Raw genomic sequence first — 24,182 nt, forward strand, 5'->3', positions numbered from 1 at the left:
GTCTTTCTTGCACCTGCGAAAACGTGAATTTTCTGCGCTGGATTGTAAGATTTTATTCTCATTTTCAAGACTTCAACAGATATTTCTGCTTTAATGAGTCTATCCATGTAGAAATTTTCAGAAATCATTGATTATGTTAAATAAAAAGTGTAAATCCTACCTGATTTGGTACGTAATCAGTTGTATTTTATGTACTTTAGTGGTCACCATTACCGCTTGTTACTTGGTTTATAAAAACCGCTGGAAAATACGTTACATACGATATATGGCAGGAAAGAAAGTAAGGGGGTATCATCGTCTTCAATCGAGTTCTAGTGTTGGGAATTTCGAATATAACGCATACATATCATACTCCGCAAAAGATGTATCGTTTGTAAAAGAAGAGATGATATCCAACCTTGAAGATAAGAGTAGTGATCAAATAAAACTAGCAGTAATGCATAGAGACATGGAGCCAAGCGGAGATCATGCAAATAATATCATGGACTACATCAGTCGAAGTAAAAGAACCATTTGTGAAGTTACTAGAAATTTTCTGGAATCGGACTGGCAGGATTACGAGTTGAATATGGCCAGAATGGAAGGAGTTCAGACAAGAAAAACATTGAACTTTGTTCACTTAATTCTTATGCCAGATGTATGCCAGTCAAAATATCCCCAGAAAGCTAGTGATTTTATAAAGAATGGATATTATCTGGAATATCCCGAGGAGGCTTTTGGACAGCAAGTGTTCTGGGAAACTCTTCGACAGGAGATATTGAAAGAATTTGAGATTTCAAACTAACAGTTCCTTTTTAATCATGTACAAAAATAACCTGATCTTTTTTTTTCGGAATGTTTATACAATGTTTATATTATAACATTATATCCCCTTATTCATAACTTTAAAGTTTCAACATTGTTTTTCCGGTTTGTGTCACATCAATGTCATGTTTAATCTAATCCTCATCTGTATGCCTCGCAAATAATGTATCCAAAAGGAAGTGTAGAATAAAACATATTCATATATTTTCATTACTTAAAATTGTCTGGGTTTTTTTTGGGGGGGGGGGGGGGGATCTGTACTGCCTTGTTTACATGAACATGGGTACTCACACTTAGAAACCTTTTTTTTTAGATGCAATGACATTTTGGGTATTTTGTTAGCAAAATATTTTGCCAGAGCCAGATCTGCTCTCTTTTAAAAGTCTCATTCGGATATAACAGAATGAATTATGGAAAGTTAAGGACTTAAAAAAAGTCATGTAATTTAGGAAGTTTAAATAAGTTTGCAGATTACAAGACACACAAATTGTGTTGTAATCATTTATTTTCAGTTGAAATATTATAATCGTGAAAAAAATAACTTATAGAAGAGCACAAAAGCCATCAAATAAGATAGACTGTTACCTGAATAAGATTTATAAGTCTAGTCCTCTGCAGTCATTTCTTCGTCGAATGTCCCTTAAAGGTGCATATACATATATTTAAAGTGAATATTTTCTCAACTTTTCTCTACAATATATATTTCAAAGGCATTTCACATAAAAATATAATAAATATCTTTTTGATGTGGAGGCAACTTGGAGTAAAGTAAATTTTTATTTGTACAAATCATAACCCTCGGGGTAAGGAGGGCCCACAATAGGGAATTCATTTTCACAATGAAATATATGGCGAAAAAATTTCTCCTCAAGAATCACTTGGCCAGAAAAGTTGACACTAATCTGGATGCATTTTGGGGAAGTGTAGTTTCTAAATTGCTCAAGTCATGACTCCCGGAGGTAGAGTTGCGACCCAAATGGTATTTCAAGGAAGAATATGGAGATAACGAACAGTATTCAATCTCAACGTCCATTAAACAATATACAAAATAAGAGCAGAGCAAACACGGACCTCCGAAACATCAGAGGTGGGATCAGGTGCAATGGAGGAGTGAGCATCCCCTGCCGACCGGTCGCCATGGGAAAATCGTGCGAAATTTGGCAGAGCCAAAGTTACTCAGTTGAGTTTTGTGGCCAACAGGCCTCTTGTTTATCGTGTCTGACGTCGGTGAATGTTAAATATGAATTGAAATTCATCTTCAATTTGAAATTGAGAAGTTTGCAATTTTAATTCAATTCTATTTTTTTTATTAATTTAATTTTCTATTAAAAAGGAAATGAGTCACTGTCTATCTTGTATTGGGTATGTCAGATCATTAACGGTAGTTGAAAAAAATAAAGGGATAATAAGATCATAAACAGTTACTTCCTGAATGTTTATTCAATATTGCGTAAGATGTCCTTGCCATATAGAAGAGATTTATTTGACAATAAAAATGTCCTTAAAAGTTTATGGAAGACTAAACAACACCAAAGGCTTAAAAGCTATCACAGTGCAACATGGAAGTTATTAGAACAAGAAACAATTCAGTGCTTTAAATTTAATAAAACATAATAAGAGATCTTACGGAGCAAAAGAAATAAACGACTCGAGGAACAAAAAGATGCATATCTTCATGTATAACATTAAAATTTCAAATTTCTGCAAACAAAATATTCATTCAATATTTGTGCCTGTTTTAGCATTCACCCTCAGATGATGTCATAGGTTTTTCAAGTTTTTCAAATGAATTTCCATTTGTGCCTTTACATACACATGTTGGAAAAAGGCTTAAAAGATCTTGAAAATATGAATAAGGAAAATATTTGTTTTAAAATTTATTTTTCTTTCGCTTTGAAAAAATGTGCAAAAGACAAAAAAAAACCTGCTTGTTTCTTTTAAAAGACAAGATGTATTGTGATCACTAAATGAAGGTCGCCTAATATATAATTAAAATATCCATGTGTAACGAAGGGAAACCATAAATAAGTGTCAGATCGAAAAGTAAATTAGGAGGTGAACACTGGCTTTATGAATCTGTGAAAGTATCATTTAATTTTTTAGCGGTTAGCATATTCGCTAATCGCTTTATGGCAGGTATCAAACGATATTACGCAATTTTTATCGACACCGGAAACTTCCATAAGGCGCTACCTATCGACAACGGAAACTTCAACAAAGCGCTACCTATGATTTGTTTCTAACACATAAATAAATAAAACATGTTGAATAAAATCAAGACTATCAAACAACATAATCTTAAAAAGTTTATGCATAAAAAACATTTGGTGTCGAGATTAAATTTCCGTGATGCCAGATGATGGCGATCGGGTCCTGAGACAAAATTCGAAGTTAGCATGAATTTTAGTTGATAACATTATCAACGCGTTGGATTTAACCCTTAGGAAGAAATTATAACGAGAAATATATTTGAACCCAATGCTACACGCAAACCAGTAGGCATATCCGATTTATGTGTTAAAGTGAAGCCTGAATGGAGCAGGGGATCAACATGGCGTTGCACACCTAGTTTTTTTTTTTTAAATAGAGGGGTAGAATTTTTCGATATTGGCTAATTTAGAGACTTACTGATAAAAAATCAGGTGTGCCTGTGATTAATTATACAGCACCCCTCATGAACAATAAATATTTGACCTAATTATGCTACTGGGCACTGGGAGGACGGGTTAATAACTGGCTAAAGGGGGTACCACTAAACAGAGTACGATAGAGTACTTCAGAGTACACTAGAAAAACTGTGTAATTTTATAAAGTTTGCTCGTATATACAATTTGAATAAAAAGTATTATAAAATAATATTGCAATATTTGTCTCAAATATTTGGGGGTTTTAGCGATATTTATTTAAATTATAAAATTTTACCAGCCTACTCTAAAAGTACCCTATCGTACTAGCGCACTCTGTTTAGTAGGACCGCTTAAGGGGTTGAAGGTTCACGATTATAATATTTCAACTGCAAAACATCGGAGAATTTCTCGATCGAGTTTGATTTTCCTTGCCAAAGTATTAAGGCATCCCTTTAATTAACGAAGTAATACATGAGGAAAGCCTTTATAAAAACACTGAATACATCTGTAAGTTGTACAGTTATGGTCACAATAGGATTACTTCCATAATGAAACGTTTGTTTTCTTCTCCTTTTTTCTCTCAAATTAATTAAAAGATTATAAAAGCTTTGATCCCAGGGATAAATTCTGTACTCAGTCTTTGATAATTATTACAAACGATCATAAACGATCACATTTTTATTTTTAAAAAAATAATGCGACCCTGAAAATAGTAAAATTAGTTTTAAAAAATTGGAAAAAAAATTTAATCGGCATCTTGATCCTCTTCTAAAAATCAACCGATATAATATATGCGCAGAAGAAAGAGGCATGAAAAATCTTGGCAATTAGCAAAAATTGCAAATTATATATAATACCGCATATTTGAGTTCATCTCACAATATGCGTCGTTATCAAAGCTCTATCCTTTAATTATATGTCATCATTCACCTCCTTTTTGTGAAAAATCGAATAAATGAGATAAACCGGAATTTATTTATCCATCCATACAGTGTCAGTACGTAGTCACTAGGTTTTCGGGTTATCTCCCCTTTTCTATGCATCAATGAAAGTGAAAGGTGGGTGATGAAAGTATCCGATTTATTTTTCTGTATTATGAAATATTTTATCATAATTTCCAGTTTTTAAAGTTAAGTTTCAGTCAAAGAATTAACATGGATTATCTTATCAACATTGATATTGCTCGATGGCAAATATTTCATTGGATTGAAACAGATCGATTTGCCTCCCGTCCATACTTTAAACACTGGCACATGGTACAATATATACAAATATGGTAATAATAACCAACTTCATCAGTATATTTTGAATGAAGAAAAGCGTACTTAGTGAAATATTATTTAAACAAAATGAGCTAATCTAAAAATAGGTCTGAACTTCAACTTTATTCGGTCCATATTATTCAAGGTCATTGGTCAAACATCCGTACACATGGTAGCCTATATTTAGATACTTAGGTCCCTTGGCCTATCTTTAGGGGGTTTAGAAATGGGTATATACATAGTTATAATTCTTACAATATGAGTATGGTTTTGTAACTTTGGGTTTGTTGTATTTATCAGTTTATTCAAAATATTTTGTGACATTTGAAAAAAAACCTTTTCCTTAAAACAGTGAATAAATAGAAAACATACAGATTGAGAATTAATTAAAGTTTGATAAAGCTATTGTATCATGTCTTTAGAAATGTTATTTACCCCGATTCACATAGGAACAGAACTCTAATTAAAGGATATAAATTTTCAATCAAGGCCATTCAACTTTAACAATGGTCCAAAGAGAGGCATGAAAGGTATGGAATTGCAACAAAGGCAGTAATCAATTGTGAAATAAAATAATTCGAAGTAAAATAAAGAACAAGTTGTGGTGCTGTTGAATGTTATATTACAATTAATGCATTTTTATGTATATGATTTAACATGAAATAAGATGTGTATTTGTTTATACATATTTACAGTTGTACACATGCTATGACAAAACTCAAGGTAAGTAAATACGAATGATGACTAAATAGATTTTGATTCAAAAAATTTCAGTTGGATGGAAGCATTGCAATGAACAATTCAGGCTGTAAATGGTGGGGGCATAGGTTCTATGCACCCAAGTTGAATTGTACATTGTCTGTCAAATCTACATATATATTAATACCGGTAGTTATATTAGGACCAGCAGCATCCTCATCTATTCGGATATCTCTTCTCTTAGGGGGCTTGACAAGGAGGACAACTTCAGACTTAACCAGAATAATAACAATGTGTGCATAGTATTTTAGGGCCTCAATGGTTCACTAGTTGATGTAGATAGGATTCCCCGAATTTTTATTTTAATTAAGTACATGTAGATATCTATTATCTAGCAAGTCTAGCTATTATTTTGCTGGTTAATATATGTATATATGTGTTCAGATTAAGTAAGAGGGGGTCAAAGGCTTGTTTCACATATATATTCTGTGTTGACATTTTGGTTTGGTTAAAGTTATAAATAAAGGAAATAAATGAAGGTCAGGCTGTTTGTTCATTCGGAAGCCGTCTTCAGTGTACATGTATATGAACATAATTATGAATTTTTCTAACAGGGCCTGTACCTTATTTGAGTAGGTTTGATGATATCATGATAACACAATAAAGACACATACAGTTAATGACTTCTCACCCCTTAACTGCATAAAGACCTTGTACTTTATATAGTTGTGTTTAGTAAATGAAAAGTTTTGTACCATCTTAAGTTAACATGAAAAATCAGGTAAACTTATTTTACTAATTCACACAGAGATTAATTTCAGCACGGGCTTTTATTTCCTGACAATGTTCTAGAAAATCTCTAGGTATTTAAATATGATTCTACAAATAAAAGACTATAAAATAAATAATAATTTATAGGCTAATTGAAGCACTGTAAAAAAAAAACAAAAAAAAAAAAAAAAAAAAAAAAAAAAAAACAACTTGTCAAAATTATTAGTAAATTAACATTTGTTCCTTTGAGTTATCTTTCTCATCAGGGAAAGTGAACCTCAAAATAGGAAATGCAACTTCAAGTCCCTGAACTTTTACCAGTTTTAATCAAGTAATTCAGTTTCGCAAAGGGATGAGGGACAAATTACAGAGTTCTTTAGGTGCTAAAGTCAATGCAGGCTCATTTGAATAAGGCTCGCAGTGCTGGTCTTTCTATGTATTTTCCGTAATATGGCATATGCTGTATGAATGGTCACGACATAATAATAAATAAATCCACAAATAAATAAAATAAACAGGGTTATAATGAGACTTCCAGTATAAGGTTTAAAGTGGGGCTTATTTTTTTTTTCAGTGTTGGTTCTGCTGTGTCTCTAAGTTATTAGATACAAAAGATTTGCTATTTTCACACAGATTAAACTTGCTTCCGTTAAAATTCTATATTCACAGATTTTAAATTCATAAAGGATAAATTGTTTAGGTAACTGGTTTTATTTATGTGGAATTATAAGATTTTAAAAATAGATAAATAAATAAAATGAAAGAACCGCATAAGGCGAGATTTCCGAACAGCATAGAGATACAAATTCGGGGTGGGGGGAGGGGGGTGTTAGATACATATTGTACCACAGGCTATATTATAATCTGATCCATTTCCTACAATATTTTCTTTTTAATAGTAGGCACTTACTGTTAGCTTACACATATGCATATCTTAGGGGCATTTCTTCATTGAAAATATCAGTTCAAACCCAGTTGCCATTCGCATGTAATATGGTATGTGTTTATCCCTCATGTGAGCAGTTAGCTGAATTATTTTCTGTTTACACATTAATCTCATATGGGATTAAGATGCATTAGTCGGTGCATAATTGCATATGTACATGTAGTTTACATCCATGCATTAGCTAATGGGTACAAATACAGGTTACTCCTACATGTATATGAGCCTCGGTTAACGTCCCTACGCTCTTTATGTACCTCGGAGCCAAGTCAAAAGTATCTCGTCGTGAACCTCTAGCATGCTGGAGTAAAATACAGGTTAGCTAGGGGATACAAATACAAATCCACAAGTGAGTAGGAGTTAACGTTTCATAGTGCTAAGATTAGATAAACTTCGACAGCATTTTAGGGTATTAGGGAAAGGATAGGTTACACTGAATTAGCATATTAATTTTCATGCTCTCTATCATTAAATTTAATCCATTTTTTACGGCCTTAAAAAGAATTTTGAAGTCTATATTTTTAATAACCCATTCCATAGCATATTTTTGCAAGAGGAAAGGGGGGGGGGGTTCCTCCCCAAAATTCCCAAAGTAGGAAGCTTAAGGTGTAGTAAGATCATGCCTTTTTGATAGAGTATCAGTTGGAAAGGGATTTAGAATAAAGGTTTTACTCATATGTGCCTCACATGTCTGGTGCAGTCCATCTACATTTACAAATGCTTAGGGGTAAATACAAAGTACCCTATTGTGTTTCTTGGCTTGAAAGGTAAATAGTATATACAAGATTTAATCAATTTTACATGGTCTTTGGAAGAGCTTGGTTTAAAAAATAAGTGGTACTTAGATAACCTCATTTCTTCAGAACTGGCAAGAAACTGTACAAAATATCACAAAATATGTTCTGCACTTGACAGAGTGGGAATGTGAACACTTAAAATTATTGTCTACAATACAGGAACAACATAATCATGCTAAAGGGGGTGGGGGGGGGGGGTGAGAGTATAGGTGCCCATTCATCTCGTTTGTAATCTTTGCAGGAAAGTATATTATAAATTTGTCTTTCAAATGACCTAAAAATGAATAAGAAATAAAATTCAAATGAATAAACCAATACATTAAAAAAAGGGGGGGGGGTAAATCTAGATAAGACATATTTTCTACTTTATTTTCTTACATTAGTCCAGTTAGTTCTTTCTTTCTGACTGAGTTAAATAGCTGGACATTAGTAATAGAAATAGAGACCAAAAGCAATACAACTTCGAAAGATATAAAATCAGGGGAAAGGGGGGGGGGGGGGGTAAGGCACGATTAATTTGAAGGGTTACCAGATTTACTTTAATGCAGCATAAATCTACAGTGGGTTGGAAATGAGAGAGAATGATGTTCACGATGGATGGGTTGCTGAGGGTTTTGAGTAGGCTAGGAGTCCATGGTGGGTGGTTAAATTGAAGTTGCCTACCCCCACCAGGTGGCGGTGGGCACCTACGGTGCCCATGTGGCGAAATCGTCACCTTCAATTTAACCATTGAACTGTTGATTTTGTTGACTTTGTGTGGTTGATGTTGATATATGTGATGGTTGATGTTGATATATGTGATGTTGACTTTGAAAATTATATCTTATATAATGTAAATCTAAAGCAAAATAATATAATTAAAAGACAATTTGTGTTAAATGTGTCCGTAGCACGATTGAGGTCAACCCAGCGTGCTACTTTTCCCGTCAGGGAGGGCACAACTTATGTCGATGTTGGGGGTATGCCATTTTGTCGGCTGCCCCACTGTTGTGTAGACCACTGTGGACAATACCTGCCAACTCGAATAAAACATTAAACTTGTCCTGCCAACTCGAATAAAACATTAAACTTAAATACTTAGCATTTGTTTATTATATATAGGTCTTTGATAATACCGCATATTTGAGTTCATCTCACAATATGCGTCGTTATCAAAGCTCTATCCTTTAATTATATGTCATCATTCACCTCCTTTTTGTGAAAAATCGAATAAATGAGATAAACCGGAATTTATTTATCCATCCATACAGTGTCAGTACGTAGTCACTAGGTTTTCGGGTTATCTCCCCTTTTCTATGCATCAATGAAAGTGAAAGGTGGGTGATGAAAGTATCCGATTTATTTTTCTGTATTATGAAATACCCTCCCACCTCAACCCTTGAGCTAGGTGTTAAGTATATACTCTTTCTCCTTTTGTTTGTTTAAATTACGTTTACATTGTTTTACATGGGTTAGGTATAGCCAATTTATTAAAGTTATGGAAATGTTATTGAGAATCTTTTTCTGCTGTGGGGTTTTGTTTTTGTCTTTTCAGGTATTAGAGATTTCGTTGAAGGAGACTAACGATGCTGATCAGAATTGCCTGCTATTTCCGTATTCTAGGACCTTTGGAATAATCTTTGACCGAATACCTGCGTGACGGGTGTCAACTTGGCGAATTATCCATGATTTTAAGGAGTTCGGGGAAAGACAGTAGACTATACTTCACAGTGGTCGTATTGGCGAAATCGTCACCTTCAATTTAACCATTGAACTGTTGATTTTGTTGATTTTTTGTGGTTGATGTTGATATATGTGATGGTTGATGTTGATATATGTGATGTTGACTTTGAAAATCATATCTTATATAATGTAAATCTAAAGCAAAATAATATAATTAAAAGACAATTTGTGTTAAATGTGTCCGTAGCACGATTGAGGTCAACCCAGCGTGCTACTTTTCCCGTCAGGGAGGGCAAAACTTATGTCGATGTTGGGGGTATGCCATTTTGCCGGCTGCCCCACTGTTGTGTAGACCACTGTGGACAAGGATAAATTCTGTACTCAGTCTTTGATAATTATTACAAACGATCATAAACGATCACATTTTTATTTTTAAAAAAATAATGCGACCCTGAAAATAGTAAAATTAGTTTTAAAAAATTGGAAAAAAATTTAATCGGCATCTTGATCCTCTTCTAAAAATCAACCGATATAATATATGCGCAGAAGAAAGAGGCATGAAAAATCTTGGCAATTAGCAAAAATTGCAAATTATATATAATAAGTTATTATTTTTGAAAGTTCGTTAAATTCCTATGGAAGGTATAAGCTGTAAAAATACTTTTTAAATTTAAAAATGTCTAATTTGTTAATTTTCATTTTTAGACTTTGAGAAGAAATAAGAATTAAAATCCAGATGTTTACAGGCATATTGATAGAAAATCGCATACTTGTTTTTAGTAAAAAAAAAAAATATATACAATGTATTGCTTATCCGACATATTGAAGAAAGTGACAATGATACCTAGGTAATTCTTGCAATGGACAATTAAATTGTTTGTTATACACTGACTCTAGTGTACGTTTGAATTTTTAAAATACTAGTATTGATGGATAAAACAACAACTTTACTTTTCACACGTTTTATTTGATATCAATATTGCATGAAAAGTATATGCCAAATACTCAGTATATGTCCCCTTACATATCTTGCAAGACTCTTTTTAAATAATTGTCATATACCATTTACTTATTCGAACATTTAATTGTATGAAAAGTCAATACTTTATTATCTTGTTTACTTGTCTTTCTTCCTGTGAGAGAAATAGTTCATAATATTAATAAACGGAAGTACTCAGTATCTGTATCAAAATACAAAATAAACAGTGATCGGTCTCAAAAGGAAAACAAACCCTTGAAAGTTCCGGTGCCTAGGAGAAGTAAGCACCCCCGTTGACAGGTCACATCTGCTGACCCGCAGTGAGCCTACGCAACTGAAGCTCTCTGAAATTAATTAATTTACAAATTCTCTGCTCATCAATCCGCTTTTTTCTCAGATTAGCCAGCTAAAGATCTATGTACAGTACTCCAAATCAATTAATCTAAAGAGTTGTTTGCTACAGTAGCCTTTACAGTTACCTAATTTTAGAATCAATAGAGCATGAAAGACAATTAAATTTGCAACATCAACGTAATTCTTTTTTTTCGTCCTGAGCACTTTTGGACGCCACCAAGGGAGACAATTAGGGAGATTTTTTTTAAAATGAACTTCCTGTCTTTCAAACTGAAAATCTCATGTTGATATGTTGAAAGATGCATTTGTGACATCAGTCTGGGATGTCATTGGTTTTACTATTTAGTAAAGTACTACAAAATTCAGTGTGTCTGCTTCTTCGCTGATGACATTGGACAAAGATATGCATGCTTACCTTAATATCATCATTCAATGCATTTTTTGTTGTTGTACATATTCGATGAAAGCATTCTAACTGCTTTTCAGTACTTTCAGTACTTTGATTCTCTTTATATTATCAACACTCTAAGATTTATGGGTACACAGACAGGACGCTAGGTTAAGTTCGGGGGAATTCAGTGATACGATACGCAAGGTCTTGACCTTCTAGCGATTTATGAGCTCTATTGGAATGTCATTAATTTTATACAAGCAGAAACAGCCATCATCGTTATGTCCAGGCTTACAGGCTCCAACGATGATGCTGTAGGGATATGACACAGCAACAATTTTCCGTAAACAAAATTGAACAGTTCATGAATCGTTTACAGAATGCATCTGTACATCACACTTGTTGATTGTCGAAACAAAACCTGGTCTATCAGACGCGTGCGCTAATGATTTATGGGTTCAGGCCCTTACCGTGCATATCTATAAATTTCGTATTTTAGTTTCAGTTTTCTACTTGAAAAACGAAATTAATATATAAAGAAAAACGAAATTGTTCAAAAAAGAAAAACGAAATTATTAAGTAAAAAAAACGAAATTAATATATAGAGAAAAACGAAATTGATATATTAAGAAAAATGAAATTATTAAATAAAGAAAAACAAAATGTTTTAGTTAATAATTTCGTTTTTCTTTATTTAATAGTTTCGTTTTACTTTATATATTAATTTCATTTTTTTTCTTTATTTAATAAATTCGTTTCTCTTTATTTAATAATTTCGTTTTTATTTATATATTAATTTCGTTTTTCTTCATAAATCATTTTCGTTTTTCTTTATTTAATAATTTCGTTTTTCTTTATCTAAATAATTTTGTTTTTCTTTATTTATTTTTTGTTTGCACTATTGGGCTTCCGTAATTAACAATGGTAATTTCCAATTTTATGTCGATACGATATATCCTAGTGAGCTTGAGATCAAAGATACTACAGGATCGACACATCTGTTTCATATTTGGTGTAGTGTTACACAATTTATACCTCGTAAGAGTTATCTTTCTTTTTACATTGTGATCATTATTCCGGGTATGTAACCCTTTACGGTTTGTTTTTTAGAATATTTTATGTTGTTCCTACATGAGGCTAGGAGGCCATTTTCGCTTGTTCCAAGCATTGTTGTAACCTATTTTTCACTTTTACGGGTACATCCCTGCACCATAAGTAAGTTTTTATGTATTATCTAACATTATATTTTACGGTTTACTTTTGATCAGATAGGGAAATAGATTTCGATGTGTAGTAGAAAGTAAATGGTTAAGTAAAAATCTGCTATGTATGTAAACGCTATATTGTTTCTCAGTTTATGTGATAAATAACCTACATGTTACTAAGAACGCATTTTAATTTTTTATGATAGGCCAGTTTATGATTGAATTTAAATTGGAAAAATGTTCACTAAATTTGGATATCATTCTTGTTTGTCTATAATTTGTCACTTACAATGTAAAATAGGGTTAATTGGGTATCACTGATTTTGTATGAATCTGTTTGTAAGTTTTGTCTCTTTATTATTTTCAGTCTTTTACCATACACATACAAGCATTGATGCAATAAAGAGTGATCCGCCCTTATTGTTTTGGTTTGTTGGTTTGGTAAACACTCTGCACAGAGGCAGAACAGTAAAAGATTATGACCAGGGACAACCTGTAGGACGATGGCAACAGGGGAAGGGGAGAAACAACAGGTCAAAGACGAACAGGATGATAAACAATCCAGGATTCGGACTCTTACAGAGAAGGGTCAGGCATCCTTTGACCAAACGTTCCTTGATCTACAAGAAAAGTGCACAAGCGCGTGGAGGGAGGTAGAGGACCTCATTGCAAATTGTGATGGTGACAATACAGACAGGAAATACCTAAGGACAACAGAAGACCAGATAAATGCAAAATTCAAACAGTACCTTAAAGAAAGTCAAGCCCTAGCAAACTTCCTTGAAAGGGCTCGCACAGAACAAGCTCTACAGAAACTGGAGCAGCATGAGTCTCAGTATAGTACATATTCCGATATAGTGTTCACATTTCGAGATGTCCTACATAATAAACTATTAGAGGCAGCCGAACAACTCTCGGAAAAGTTCGAAGTGAAATCCAGGACTTCATCACAAGCCTCAAAGACAATATCAGAGATATTCAAAAAACGAGTGAAAGCGGAGACCCAGCAAACAAGACTTAAATTCTTGGAAGAGCAGGCGGCTCTGGAAAAACAAAAGGCAGCTACTGATATTGATATATGGCTTTCTAAGGAAAAAGAAGCAGCAGCTGTGGCAAATGCAGAAGTGAACGCCATGGAAAATTACGATCGTGGATCTCAAGGAAGTTTTCAATTTGACATTGAAGAACAAAGTGTGGAACAGACGGCCAGAGAAAGAACTGAAGCTTATGTGAACTCGCAGGCCAGCAACCACTCAGAAATCACACCTAACTATGTTCGACATGATGATGCCTCACATCGCTCGAGACCTGCAAGCATCAGTCAAGCAGGATTTCATTTTCCGACTGCCAGTCATGTTCAACCTCATGAACAGTCACCTATAGTTGACCTCAGTAACTACCTTTTGAAAAAGGATTTACTATTACATCGTTTCTCTGCATTTGATGACTCGGCGCAAAACTATACAGTGTGGAAAGTTGGTTTCCTGAATATTCTGAAGGAATTGAAAGCATCACCAATCGAAGAACTTGATTTATTGACAAAATGGCTGGGCCCCAATTCAAAAAGATACGCTCTATCCATACGTTCAGCAAATACTCACCAACCTGAGAGGGGTCTATCCCTGATATGGGCACGATTAGAAGACCTCTATGGAAAACCAGAAATGGTGGAGGCAGCGTTGAAGTCAAAGCTCAAGGACTTTCCAAAAATTACAGAGATGGATCCGAAGCGTTATTATGATCTACTTGACTTGCTGTATGAGATTGAGTCCAACAAGCAGGACCCAAAATATTCCAGACTACTTGGATACTATGACACTTCCTCAGGCATATTGCCTATTGTTAGTAAACTCACCTATCAAGTACAAGATAAATGGGCCACCCGTGCATCTCAGTATAAACGTTTGAATCATGTTCCATTTCCACCATTTAGCATATTTGTCAGTTTCATACAGGAGATATGTGAATTGAAAAATGATCCAGGTCTTATTTCTAATACGAGGTATCCATCCGACAAGAAGAGAGAACCTACAAACAAAGTCTTTGTTCGGAAGTCAGACGTTGGTTCCGAAACACCAACATCCTCTATGCGGTGCCCTATACACAAGGCTGACCATTCCTTGGAACAATGCCGTGCCTTTCTGGCAATGACATTCCCAAATAAACGCGACTTTCTGAAAAGTAGGGAACTCTGTTTCCGTTGCTGCAAGGGAAAGCATAGGGCCAACAAGTGCAAACTTAAAGTGAGTTGTGACGTTTGTAAAAGCGATCGCCATGTTACGTGTATGCACTTTCACAGAGACTCTGGGCAAGAGAATGGCGGGGAGAGTTCATCTAAGGAATCACCATCTGGGAAGGGAGATGAAAACATTATCACGTCCTCTTGTACCCAATTGTGTGGGAAGGATAGAGTTGGCCGATCTTGTGGGAAAATTGTCCTTGTGAACGTATACCCATCTAACAGACCTGATCTTACCTTTAGAACTTATGCTATGATAGACGATCAGAGCAATAGAACTTTAGCTCGTTCCAAGTTTTTCGATTACTTTGGTTTAGAGGGCAATGACTGTGTTTTCACGTTGAATTCCTGTGGTGGAAGTGTTACATTTTCCGGAAGAACAGCAGAGGGATTCGTCATCGAGCCAGTGTCAGCTGAACAAAAGTTGTACTTACCTAAAATTATAGAATGTGACGAGATTCCCAACAATCGTAAGGAAATACCGACTCCTGAAGTGGCGTCTGCATATCAACACCTGTTGGATATTGCACCATTAATTCCTGATTTGGATCATACAGCCGAGATTCTGCTTCTCATAGGAAGGGATTTGATCCAAGCACATCACGTGATCGAACAAAAACTTGGGCCCCCAGACTTGCCGTTTGCGCAAAAACTCTACTTGGGGTGGACTATTATCGGCGAAGTGTGTTTGGGTAGTGCTCATAGGCCTAATTCCATTGTAGTGAATAAGACTCATGTGTTGGACAATGGGCGTAGTACCCTACTTGAGCCTTGTGATTCCAAGTTACTTATTTCACAAGAAAAACATCAACATGGCGTCGGTTCTTGTACAGGGATATTCTGTACTACAGTGAATGATGAGACTCCTGGAATGTCGACTGAGGACCGCCAGTTTCTGGAAATAATGGACAGGGAGTTTCACAGAGATTCCTACGGAAAATGGACAGCCCCATTACCCTTCCAACATGATAGGCCTGTGTTACCAAATAATTACACCCAAGCAATGAGACGGGCTATGATCTTAGATGCTTCGTTGAGAAAAAATCCCACCAAACTTGGACATGCCTTAGAATTCATGAGGAACATTTTTGACAGAAATCATGCAGAGGTAGCCCCACCTCTGAAACCAAACGAAGAATGTTGGTACCTACCAATTTTCGGGGTGTACCACCCACTCAAGCCGGAGAAGATTCGCATGGTGTTCGACTCTTCAGCTCGCTTCCAGGACTTGTCTCTGAACAGCGTACTTTTGTCAGGTCCAGACCTTACAAATAGTCTCATTGGAGTGTTGATGCGTTTTAGGATGGAAGCCGTAGCTGTGACCGCAGATATAGAGCAAATGTTCCACTGCTTTGGTGTCTCAGAGAAACATAGGAACTTCTTAAGATTTTTATGGTACACAGACAACGACCCTACCAAGCCTCTAACCGAGTACCGCATGACAGTCCAGGTTTTTGGAAACACCCCATCACCTGCTGTAGCAACCTATGGGTTTCGTCTTGCTGCCATTCAAGCAGAACACAGCTTTGGGAAGGACGTAAGAGAGTTTGTGGAGCGGAACTTTTACGTGGATGATGGTCTGGTGTCCCTACCAACAACACAAGAAGCCATAGATCTCCTACGACGAACTCAACAGGCCTTACTGACCCATGGGAACCTCAGATTACATAAGATTGCGTCTAATGACCCTAGAGTGATGCAGAGCTTTGATGTAAAAGATCTAGCAAAGGACTTGATTGACTTAGATATTACACATGATGATCTTCCAACCCAGAGGAGTCTAGGACTCGTGTGGGATCTTCAGAGGGATGCCTTCGGGTTTAAACTTACCAGGAAGGAGAAACCGTACACTAAAAGAGGAGTTTTGTCCTGTGTTAATAGCCTGTACGACCCTCTAGGCTTCATAGCGCCTATCACTATTCAGGGAAAGCTACTTCTTCGAGAAATGACACAGGCACCTTCTGTAGACTGGGATGCTCCCTTACCAGAAGAATTCCAGAGCAGATGGGATGATTGGACCCAATCATTGACTCGTCTTGGAGCATTGAATGTACCTCGTAAGTACCTACCCATTGGCTTCTCACAGCTTCAAGAGAAGAATGTACTGATTTTCACAGATGCCTCGGAGGTTGCTATTGCTTCTGTGGCCTACCTGTTTCACAGTCATGGTGGAGACATCAATCTGGGTTTCATTATGGGTAAATCTAAAGTCGCACCCAGACCAGCCACTTCTATACCACGCTTAGAGTTGTGCGCGGCCGTCCTGGGAGTAGAAATTGCTACTATTATAAGGGATCAGCTAGACATCAATGCAGATCATTTCAAATTCTACACAGACAGCAGGATCGTTCTGGGTTATGTGTACAATCGCACAAAGAGATTTTTAACCTATGTAAGCAACAGAGTTCAAAGAATTCTAAGCTTCTCCAAATCATCTCAATGGAACTACATCCCTACGGACCAGAACCCAGCAGACCATGGCACTAAATCTACTATCGACAGTGCACTGTATGACTCATGGCTCAGTGGACCAATAGAATGGCTACGCCTAGAAGATACTGTAGATGGTCCTGCCCCAACATATGATTTGGTAGATCCAACTATGGATAAGGAAATCAAACAGGACACTGTGGTTTGCAAGGTGGATGTGTCTACCCCCTTATCCTGGACTTCACGATTTGAGAGGTTTTCTTCATGGAAGAATCTTGTTAGAGCCATCATGTGCCTGAAACGGATTGTCCATGCAGTGGCACACCACAGGAAGGATATTAAAGCTACAGAAGATAGCAGTGCATTTAGGAAGGCAGAGGAGCTTATAATACATCACGTCCAGTTAGAAGTCTACGAGAAGGAAATTACTGCACTTAAGAATGAAAGGCCCCTTCCTAGAAACAGTCCCATTTTGAGACTTAACCCATCATTAGAGAAAGAAGGCATGGTGCGGGTTGGAGGCCGATTACAACATGGTGACTTTGATTTGGGGGAAAGGAGTCCCATACTTGTGCCAGGGAGTCATCATATTGCTAAGCTATTAGCTCTACATTTCCATGAGTTAACGCACCATCAAGGGCGCCATATAACAGAGGGAGCAATCCGCAATGCAGGTCTATGGATAACTGGTGCCAAACGTATTGTGACTTCACTGATTTACAAGTGTGTGATTTGTTGCAGAGGGCGTGGGAAACTTCTTACTCAGAAGATGGCGGACCTACCTGCGATAAGGTTGAAACCCTCACCCCCATTCACTTACGTTGGAGTGGACTGTTTCGGGCCATGGAGTGTGACAACTAGGCGTACTCGTGGTGGGAGTGCTGACTCTAAGAGATGGGCAGCTTTATTTACCTGTATGTGCTGTAGGGCTGTGCACATTGAAGTATTAGAACAGATGAATACACCTTCCTTTGTGAATGCTCTACGTCGATTCTATGCCATAAGAGGAGATGTCAAGGAGTTTTACTCAGATAGAGGCACAAATTTTGTTGGCAGTGTGCGTGAATTAGGTATTAACTCGGTGAATGTTGAGGACGCACCCATACATAACCTACTCACAGATAAAGGAACAGTTTGGAGGTTTAATCCCCCTCATTCCTCACATATGGGAGGAACTTGGGAGCGTCTCATAGGGGTCACGCGCCGTATCCTTGATGCCATCTTACAAGAGAATCGTCACGTCAAACTAACCCACGAAGTACTCACCACGTTTCTTGCAGAGGTCTCGGCAATTGTCAACAACAGACCAATCGTTCCTATTGCAACTGATACGGAGTCGCCTCAGGTACTTACACCCAGTGTTCTACTTACCCAAAAAATGGGGAATGTCTCTGAAAGTCATATGAACTTTGATGTTCGCGACATGTACACCTCTCAGTGGAAGATAGTCCAAATTCTTGCCAACAGATTTTGGGACAGATGGCGCAAGGAGTACCTCCAGTCGCTACAAGAACGCAGAAAGTGGGCCGATACCAAACCAAATGTTCAAGAAGGAGATATTGTCCTTATGAAGGAGGCGGAACAGCATCGGAACTTCTGGCCTCTCTGTCGTGTTACTCGTGTGTTCCCTAGCGAGGATCATCTCGTGAGAAAGGTCGAACTTATGACATTCAAAGATGGAGCAAAGAGAACATATGTGCGACCAATTACCCAGATTGTGCTTTTGCTGTCAAATCACAACTAACTGTTTTGTGAAAAGTTGAATGACTAGTTTATGTATGGAGTTAAAGTAACTACATTTTGTGCATTGTAGGTATCCTCAGTTAAGGATAATATATACATTTGTTTTGCTTGTAAGGGTGTGATATTTCATATCAGGCGGGGAGTGTAGTGTTACACAATTTATACCTCGTAAGAGTTATCTTTCTTTTTACATTGTGATCATTATTCCGGGTATGTAACCCTTTACGGTTTGTTTTTTAGAATATTTTATGTTGTTCCTACATGAGGCTAGGAGGCCATTTTCGCTTGTTCCAAGCATTGTTGTAACCTATTTTTCACTTTTACGGGTACATCCCTGCACCATAAGTAAGTTTTTATGTATTATCTAACATTATATTTTACGGTTTACTTTTGATCAGATAGGGAAATAGATTTCGATGTGTAGTAGAAAGTAAATGGTTAAGTAAAAATCTACTATGTATGTAAACGCTATATTGTTTCTCAGTTTATGTGATAAATAACCTACATGTTACTAAGAACGCATTTTAATTTTTTATGATAGGCCAGTTTATGATTGAATTTAAATTGGAAAAATGTTCACTAAATTTGGATATCATTCTTGTTTGTCTATAATTTGTCACTTACAATGTAAAATAGGGTTAATTGGGTATCACTGATTTTGTATGAATCTGTTTGTAAGTTTTGTCTCTTTATTATTTTCAGTCTTTTACCATACACATACAAGCATTGATGCAATAAAGAGTGATCCGCCCTTATTGTTTTGGTTTGTTGGTTTGGTAAACACTCTGCACAGAGGCAGAACATTTGGATATTTTACTTGAAAAAGACGTTAAAGGTAATCTAACAACAAAGCTCTATATATGATAAACGTGATGACTTTAACTTTTCTATCGTAAACTTCCCTTACCTATGCAGCAATATACCTTCATCACCTGCATACGGAGTTTATATATTTCAGTTGATTCGATATGCAAGAGCATGCTCTACGTATGAACTGAATTGACGACGGATTTTGCCGTAATTTCCCGATCATGACAAGGAGCACACTGTGGGTGTGACCGGTTGGCAGGGGATGCTCACTCCTCCATGGCACCTGATCCCACCTCTGATGTTTCAGAGGTCCGCTGCTCTGCTCCTATTTTGTTTTGTTTTATTGGAGTGATTGGACATTTGATCTTGAATACTGTTTGTTATCTCCATATGTTTCATGCACTCGCAAGCTTGTTCATTTGTATAGCCACTCCTGCCAATATTCAGCAACATAAGTTCAGGAATTAACCCTATATTATTATTTATTTTGAAAATTAAAACAGGGACGGCAGAATATTAAAACAGTTGCATGTATTTTGCTGTATAATACACATAATAGATAATCATAAAAAAGAAATATAAAAAGAATGTCAATCAATTCATTTACATCTACAAAAAACGAAACGCATAGAATTTGTTGCATTCTTTTTTACAATTCAATGTTAAATAATGTACACCTTTGATTGTTTAATAATTGAGAAAAAAGAGAAAAAAATATAACATAAAAAGGGTTTAACTTTAACTTCTCTAATATGTCTTGGAAATAGTGTTGTTTTTCATAAGTATGATTTTGTAGGGCGTGGTGATGCAATAAGGACACTTATGGTTGACAATAATTTGGATTATGAAGAAATTGATGTTTGGACATTTGACAGCTGGGTGAAGGAATGGAAACCAAAAATGGTTAGTCTTAGTCTCTTTGAACACGTAATTTAGTTTTTCCTATGCTTTTACATCAATTGCTTTGCAATGTTTGTTTTTTTTTTGTAGTTGAAATACATTGTACCAAGAAATAAACTATTTTCATTTATAACAAGATAATTTTAGAGCTAGGCATCATTTCTATGTTTTCTGAATTAGTGGAGTCCAGCCCAGATAAAGAATTCACAAACTGTGTTTGAATGTTTAAAGAAGTAAATAACTTTTTCCTACAAAGAACAGTTAATGAAAAATTGTGAAAAAATAGTGAAGAGTGTAAAACATGCATTTTACTTAGTCTAGATATAGAAATATAAAATTGAACACTTGCGAAAAAATTGCACACACCGTAAAAGCATGAACATTTGTGATGACTGGGTTAAATGGCATAATTCAATCTTCTAGGCATTTGGTCAGTGTCCTTTTTTGAAAGATGGAGAGGTAGAAATTGTACAGTCCAATGCAATTCTCAGATATCTGGGTAGAAAACTGGGTAAGATTCATCTAGTCTTGTCTATTATCATGTGCAAACACGGAATATAAAGAAATGTGAAACGTAAAATGATTTTTAGATTTTTTAATATTCTATAAAGAAGTTTCCAACCGTCTTAATAGAATTCTAGAATGTGCGTGGCATATCACTCCTTTACACATTTTCATTATGGTGATAACTCTGAGATTGGTTTTATACTAAAACGTTCTGTTATTGATAAGAATTCTATGAATTAAAGTTTAAGGTCTTATAGTACGTTTTTTTAAATATATAACATACATTAGATGAAAACTACATCCCCTGAATGAATGTAACTTCATTTTTTATGTAAAGACATTTGTATGTCATGCAAAATATAAAAGAATTAGATTGAATTCCAAGTGTATCATTATACTCGTTTAACTACATGTATTTTGTTTTTATAATCCCCTTTAGATTTGTATGGTTCTAACAACAAGGAAGCAACAAGAGCGGATATGATCAATGATGGAGTGGAAGATCTTAGAATAGAATACACAAGGATGATTTATCAAAACTATGCAAGTATTCATGGTTCTTAGTCAACCTTAAATGTTGGGTAAAGAGAAGCGAGTCGAACACACTCGGTTAAGAGTATTTAGTGTAACAATAACAGTGCTAGATTCTACATTTACAATAACAACTGTCATGAATAAAGTCATTATCAATTTTAAATTTAGTTCAAATCATTTCATTGATTCCATTTTCTGAAAATACTTTTTATATGTACCAAGTGTGCTTGATTTTCTACCTCTACACAACATTGAACTTGACTAAAAACGTTGATGCGTTATTTTTATCTTAATTACATTCTAAATAGATAATTCTTGATTATGGCGTTAATTCATTTCGTGAAGACACCAAAGATTTTCTAGTTTTCTTAAATGCTCAAGATAAACTTACGTTCGAGAACGTGAAAGTATGTTTAACAATTTAAGACACTAAAAGTCGTTATTTAAAAAAAGAAATTAGCTATAATGATTATCTAGATATACATCGTTTACCTGGAGTTTCTTGCAGCACGTATGACAAAGTTGAAAAACTGATTTATGGTGGGGTTTTTTTCGTTTTGGAAAAATATTCACTTTACATTCGAGTCTATGCTCCTTAAATAAAAAAAAAATAAGGTGAAATTTGTCTAAATTTTAATTTTACAAAAAACATAAACACATAATAAAAAAATCAGTTAAAACTCGTTTTTTGTATCATATGACATTAAATATGTCTGGAAAATTATCAATACCTGACAAAGTTACTTGGTTACTTAAAATGATGATTATTATAAATAAATTGGTTTCATTTACATGTATGTACATAAGTGTGTTTCGTAAGCCTAATGAATTTGACTGCAATATAAGAACACAATACAAGCTTCTTTTTATTAAACTGTCTTATAATGGTGTCCTTCTGGTCATGATGATAATTACGTACTATGCACTACTTTTCTACTTCAGGAGAACGGAAAGGGTCCATTTATTGAGGGACTTCCAGGAAAACTGCAATGTTTTGAGGTTTGTACACATACAAGCTTATGTAAGAGCTATTTTATTCTAAGACTAAAACAAGTTTTGCAACATGTCTGTTAAGTAATTTGTTATTTTTCTCTTTGATAACAATAATTTTTAACATTTTTTGAAAGTGAATTCTTGAGAAATTTCATACTTATTAGTTATATAAATATTTTAGCCCACCTTAAATATAAAAAAAGTGGTTAAGCAATGTACTGTTTTATTTAAACACATATTTGTAAGAAAAAGATTCAATTTTGTTTCGTAGAACTTGATGAAAAGTGGAGATTATGTACTTGGAAGCAAGGTTTCCTTTTAAAATTATGTCTTGAAGATTCCAATAAATTTTAAAGATTTCAAATTTTCTTACTAAAAATTCAATCTTTTGTATGTATAGGAGATCAAGGGGTCAACAGAATTTACAGCAAAACAAATGGTTAGTCAATTATTTCAATGAGTTATGAGACGGTACAGTAAAACTCGTTTAGTACGAACACGGATATTGCAAATTCACGGATATATCGCAGGTATCTTGTATTCCCAACTATATGAATTTATTGAATTCCTTATAAGGATATAACGAATTAAGGATATAGAGAAGTAAATTCATAGGTCCCTATGATTTCATTATAACCGAGTTTTACTTTAATAATATTTCGAAGAAAATGAGTTTGATTTGATTTTCAGATCTGCTTTACGGACTATAATCTGTTTGATCTCCTGGAATGCCTGGTCACTCTGTCTCCTGCCTGTCTTGATAAATTTCCAACAATTAAGGCCTACCATAATTGTATGATGAACAGGCCAGGTATTCAGAGAAGGGCAACTGAACACTTCAAGGGACTTAAGATTAACTATAACGGGAAAGAATGAGGAAACCTGAAATGAAAGTTGTTTATGTAACATTAATGTCTGTATTTAATACTACTATCTTTTATAGTTGATGGAGAAAATTTTAGTAGACTTTTGTTTTAAAAATACATATTAATTGTAAATAAGGATATAAATAAATTATGAATTAAATATCCATTATTTTAAAATTATTTATTGTATCTTTATAAATAATAGAGTGTCTCTGGTAACAACGTATCCATCACCATACTATTGATCAGGTTAATGCAATTTATTCATTAAAAACAATTTAAAGAGAATCTTTATAAAAGTTTAAAATGCTAAGTAGAAGTTTTTTTTAAAATCTATATTGAAAAAGCAGCTGTCTACATGTACGATGTCAAAACGACTGGGGTTTGGTTTATCACTGGAAGTGTTGTTTTAAGTGTTGAAACACCTCTTCTCAGATGTATTTTTGTAAAATACTCTCGAGGTTTCTCCTTCACTTCTGTGTTACTATCTAAGTGAGGAGTAGAGAAAAAAGCCTGATAGAAAATTTACTGGAACCGGCTTTAATTGAAAAAATTTTTGTAGTGTAGGAAACAATTAAGAAACACTCATTAAAACTCTTAAAACAGTTATGATTGACCGTCATGTGATCCAAGAAAACATGAAACAGTACAAAAATAGACAAGAGA

General features: G+C 35.1%; 2 protein-coding genes across 2 annotated transcripts; both read left to right on the forward strand.

The window, feature by feature from the left end:
- Nucleotides 1-265: 265 nt before the first annotated feature.
- On the forward strand, nt 266-784 carry LOC134252977 (toll-like receptor 4). Its single transcript, XM_062735505.1, has one exon. The coding sequence runs from the start codon at nt 266-268 to the stop codon at nt 782-784; it is 519 nt and encodes a 172-aa protein (XP_062591489.1).
- A 12,213-nt stretch (nt 785-12,997) lies between these two features.
- LOC134252978 (uncharacterized) lies at nt 12,998-23,585 on the forward strand. The gene is made up of 8 exons (XM_062735506.1): nt 12,998-18,880; nt 18,977-19,016; nt 20,513-20,619; nt 21,040-21,127; nt 21,563-21,666; nt 22,600-22,656; nt 22,922-22,960; nt 23,341-23,585. The coding sequence occupies exons 1-8, from the start codon at nt 12,998-13,000 to the stop codon at nt 23,524-23,526; spliced, it is 6,504 nt and encodes a 2,167-aa protein (XP_062591490.1). The 3' UTR covers nt 23,527-23,585.
- Nucleotides 23,586-24,182: the final 597 nt, after the last annotated feature.

Source organism: Saccostrea cucullata, unplaced genomic scaffold (genome assembly GCF_032062105.1).
Source record: "Saccostrea cucullata isolate Sc308-1 unplaced genomic scaffold, CSIRO_AGI_Scuc_v1 ctg6757, whole genome shotgun sequence".
NCBI classification, from domain to species: domain Eukaryota; kingdom Metazoa; phylum Mollusca; class Bivalvia; order Ostreida; family Ostreidae; genus Saccostrea; species Saccostrea cuccullata.